The sequence below is a fragment of the Triticum dicoccoides genome, chromosome 2B (genome assembly GCF_002162155.2).
Source record: "Triticum dicoccoides isolate Atlit2015 ecotype Zavitan chromosome 2B, WEW_v2.0, whole genome shotgun sequence".
Taxonomy (NCBI): domain Eukaryota; kingdom Viridiplantae; phylum Streptophyta; class Magnoliopsida; order Poales; family Poaceae; genus Triticum; species Triticum dicoccoides.
This window is the reverse complement of record NC_041383.1, coordinates 770,533,518-770,538,304: the sequence shown is the minus strand read 5'-3', so window position 1 is coordinate 770,538,304 and position 4,787 is coordinate 770,533,518. Positions and strand designations below refer to the sequence as shown.

Here is a 4,787-nt window from a genome sequence, read left to right as displayed (position 1 = left end):
GGGGTGGCCAAATTTAAGGAATGACATCTGTAGAGTTAGCAAAGGTTGTTGAAACCTGGGAAAGGTGGAGGTGGATACCTGAGAGAACATATATACATATAGAGCTGCACAAGGGTGCAGGAAATATGCCCAAAAAAAAGGGGGGGGGGGTTGCAATTTTTTTGTTTTTCTTGACTATGCTGACACTTCTCCATTGTTTTTCCCCTTTTGGCAGGCTGGTTCTGGAGGACCACTTGTCAATTACAATGGTCAAGTTCTCGGTATCAACTTCTACGAAAAGAATCAAACATCATACCTTCCCATGTTAATTGTATCAAGGATCCTGGAACAACATCACTGCTTCGGGTAAACTATTCTACTTGTGATTCTTCTACTGCTTCTTTTTCTGTTCTAGGTTTTGCCTTACCACTCTTATTAGGGAAAATGGACTCCTCATTATTCTCTAGTGTGTTCCTTTTTCCCGCTCACCATGTGTGAAATAAGAGTTTTTCTTATTGTGCAGGAAATTAATTAGCCCCTGGCTTGGATTAAGGTACAGCTCTCTTCATATGGTTCCACTGGCAGTCTTGGAGCCTATCTATCAAAAATTCCCAGATGTTGACCAGGGTTTATATGTTTCAAAGGTATGTATCTCTTCTATTTTTTAATTCTTTTGTGCTTTATTTGCTTTTCTGTATGTCAAAATATTCCTTTCAAGAAAACGAGCCCTCCAATTTTAGAGTAAACTGATAGGCATTGCATGATGTCCTCTTTAACTCGGAATGTTAGACGAGTTCTTAATAGTGGACTGGATTTGCACAGGATTGGCCTCTACATGCTTAATAATATAATATCAGAAATTATGTTCCTATATGATAAATTTAATCCTAATGTTATTCGATTTAGTTTCTTAATTGGGCCATGTTTCCTGCTAAATTGTTGGTGGGGATGGTGGTGAAAGCAAGAGCCGCCGCTGATAACTTCACTCCGTTTCTAAATATAAGCCCGTTTAGAGATTTCAATATGGACTACATACGGATGCATATAGACACATTTTAGAGTTAGATTCACTCATTTTGCTCCGTATGTAGTCCATATCGAAATCTCTAAAAGGTCTTATATTTAGGAACGGAGGGAATAGTAGGAAGCTGGAATGGAAGGCACTCCCTTTGGGGAATAGCCCTGTTGCCATCCAGAAGAGCTCTGTTGCCAGCCCTAGGTAGTGTGTCAATGCTCCTCAAGCACCTTTAGGCAGACAGCAGTGTCAGTACGGATCGTTTGCATTGGACTGATTTATCTGTCTGAAAGGTAGGATAGTGTTTGTTTGGTGCCAGTCTGATATTTCGGAATGACATATCAAATCAAAATTGCTCTGCAGGTGATGCTGAAATATGGGGTGGTACAGCAAGCATTTAGAAACTTGACGGGAACTCTTCTTTTTTCTAATCCAATTAGGATTTCCTCATTAATTATTACTAATTTTGTAGCTCACGCATTGCCACGGGCCCAAACAGAATAATATTGGATGTGCAAAAATAGTATGAATAATTAAGCATGGAGATATTGAATTTTGCCTAAGTTTTTCCTTCCAAGACATGCATGATGCAGTCTAGAAGTTGCACGAATAGTCAAGATAATGAGGGGGGAATATGTAGGAAGAGCTCTAGAAGCGATTTATGATATTGACCAAGATTTTAACATAGACCTGTGAAAGAAAAATAATAATTTATGGCCCAATTATTTCTTTCCACTCTGTTTCTCATAAAAATGAACTGTTAAGCTTGACGACATGAAAACTACTAACAACTGGTATGTGTAATTTGTAATGAATATAACAAAAATATAGGTAGTTCATACAAATTAGATGTAACTGCAGTCGACAAAATGAAAAATCTGTACGATGATTTATATCAACCTAACTGCCATATTTGTACACGGTACCTTAGGTATAGGTGTGAGCTGTGCCACCAGATATAGAAGGCCTGACATATCAGACACATCGACCATGGCAGCAACGCCATTGCTGGTCATTGGCGCTCAACCAAGCATCCAATTCAAACACCAAAAACGCTGTCATCTTTTATGGTGTTTGGTGGCTCTTTTCTCTTCATAACTGCCGTGAATCTCAGAATTAGCATCGCGGATCACAGGACCAAAATAGACACGGGCAAGGTGAAAGTTGAGAGATTATTGCACAATAATAGAAATTCGGTAGTGTTAACCTTTGCTAGTTCATTGGCCAAGCATGGAAAATTGACTAGTGCAGAACGCCTGTCGCAGCACTGTGTCAAACACTCAAACCTAATCGCGAGCAAGGAGGGAGGGGCATGAGGCACCAGCGGCAGGGGCATAGGCGGTGGCGGCACAAAGCAATCGTCCCACGTTAATCATGAAGCAGACGCTTCAGGCTTAGAGCCTAGGAGGCCAGTCTGCCCATTAGTGGCCTTTCTCATAGGCCATTTCTTTCTCCAGAATTTACTTGAGACCGTGCGCGCGCGCGGGGTGGTGGTGGTGGTGCAGATTATGTAGACATATGTTCACCACCAATGGACGTGTCTTTCGGAGAAGGGAAAACATGAGTTTTATGAGCTGACCTGATGTCATGGCGTAAGGAGATGGTAAGAAAAATAGGTAGCGGGGGCATTTGTTTAGTCATAAAGGATTCCTGCACATAAAAGCATGCTTATATTTTTAGCAGGGTCGCTTTGCTGTTTAGTGAATTTACTGTTTGAATTACTGTGCACCTGTTGGTTTTTTCAGTACACTATTTTTTGCTATAGACTTTTGAGTTCCCAAAAATGCAATATCTGAATTATTTATTTTCTGGCCTATTATATACTTGCTTCAGTAGCATGTTTGTATAAAATGGACTAAATAAGTTGCTAATTAGGTTGTTGAGGGATCACCTGCTGATGTTGCTGGGTTATGTGTCGGTGATGTTCTTGTAAAATGCGGTGACAAACTTCTCTCTGGTGTCCCAGAGGTAAGTATGTTTCCGGCAGCTTACTGTTATCATTTTGTGTGGCTGTAGCCCTTTTTCTAATCAATATACCTTCAAAATGCATGCATCAGTTTGGTGCAATGTTACTGGATGATGCGAAAACTCATTCTGACGCCTTTGGAGGTTGGGCTGGGGACATGACAATTGAGGTATTTAATTTTGATCGTCCATCGTTTTTTGGGACACCGTCATATGTCGTTTACCATCTTTCTTTGCCACAAAATTATCTCCTGTTTACAATCTCTGTTAGGTTGTGATAAAGCGACAAAGAGATGGCAGCACGGTGTCAAAAACTATAGCCGCAGAGATGCTGAGGGAGGACAACTATAACAGGCAAAATTTCTTTTCTTTTATAAAAATATATTAGTGTTATGTTTCTGCTAAAAAATTGTTTGTACCATAGCCATCATATGACTTTCCCTTTGTCATCCAGATGGCCTGCACCTATGCCAAGCTACACAATCCGCCTAATAAATGTCACGCCGCATCGGTAGGTACTCCCTCTGTCTCAAAATATAAGACGTTTAGTGTAAAAGAAAACGTCTTATATTTTGAGACCCCAAGCCTCGCATATGGGTGGACCGAGTCGGGCGAGTAGGCTGGGAGGGAGTACACTTGGTTGAGAGCGGGGACTCCTCGTGGACTCTTGGAATGGTGTGGCCTCCCTGGGTGCGCTGACGTTGGCATGTTTTTTGTGTGTGGGATTGCATTGTAATTAGTTGCAGATCCTGTGTTGATCCACCAGATTAATACCAAGCACGGACTCGCTATCAACTTCCTTTATCATCTTGAAGCAAAGTTCTTATCCCGGAAGCGGACATGATGCATGCAACGGTTTGGGATGTCATATACTCGTGGTACTATTGTAGTACTCCCCCCGCCCGGGTTTATTAGCCCCCGTATATTTTGGGTCAAAGCTTGGCCATAAATTTAACTAGTAAAACGCAAGTTATATGTAGCAAAAATATAGTCGTTGGAAATTATTTCAAACCTGAACCTAACAATATAACTTTTTATGACATATCACTTATATTTAGTCATTCAAATATACTTTTGACCCAGAATATACTTTTGATGGAGACTCTCCCGGAACCTCTTTTTTGATTTGTCTGGGAAGATATCTATATTCTGGGCACAAGATGCAGCTCTGTGAAAGAGGACATGCAAAGAAAGACTCTTGGGCATGAGACCCGGTCAGTGGAGTCAGCTGGACGGAAACTTGAACGACGGCCAACTGGGAACATCGTGAGCCGAGGACGGAAACTTGAAAGTGCAACTGTTTCTCTTGAGCTTTGCCGCCTTGTACGAATGTGAATTTGAATTTGCAAAGGGGAGGTATGCCCAGCCTGGAAATGGCCGGGAGGTGCCAGAGTGTTCTTCCTTTTGCAAGCAGATGAAGAAGAGCATGCGAGCCGCGACACGGAACAAGTTTTAACTCGAATGCTGCAAGGAGAGATGAGGCCTTTGCGCATTTTCCTTTTTTTTTTTTTTTGCATTTGCCTTCTCTGGACGTGGTGGACTGCGAGAAACAAGCTCACGATGTTTTGCACACGGAAGTTGAAGCTTGTATCCAGCAGGCAGGCCATGACCAGAGCACATGAATGGGCCAATGGGGTCTGATGCGAGCAACATCATTCTGAAACGGACCCCGTACAGCAGCACAGCAGCTTGTCCAGGCGACCGACACGAGCCTGCCCCGAACGGCATTTTGTTTTCGATTTCCTGCATTTTACTTGTTTTGAGATTTCTCATTGCCCAACAAGGGCTTTGTAACAAAGTTGCAGATCTAGGTCCAAGGTGGAACATG

At 42.1% G+C, this 4,787-nt stretch overlaps 1 protein-coding gene across 1 annotated transcript in view; it reads left to right on the top strand.

Annotated features, from left to right (window-relative positions):
• LOC119366178 (putative protease Do-like 14) overlaps nt 1–3,788 on the top strand; it is a 6,737-nt gene extending 2,949 nt beyond the window's left edge. The window contains exons 5-10 of the mRNA XM_037631871.1: nt 215–345; nt 503–623; nt 2,870–2,962; nt 3,052–3,129; nt 3,231–3,313; nt 3,414–3,788. Coding sequence (XP_037487768.1) covers nt 215–345; nt 503–623; nt 2,870–2,962; nt 3,052–3,129; nt 3,231–3,313; nt 3,414–3,474 — 567 coding nt within the window. The 3' untranslated portion in view covers nt 3,475–3,788. The remainder of the gene's footprint in view (nt 1–214; nt 346–502; nt 624–2,869; nt 2,963–3,051; nt 3,130–3,230; nt 3,314–3,413) is intronic.
• The last annotated feature ends 999 nt before the right edge of the window (nt 3,789–4,787 follow it).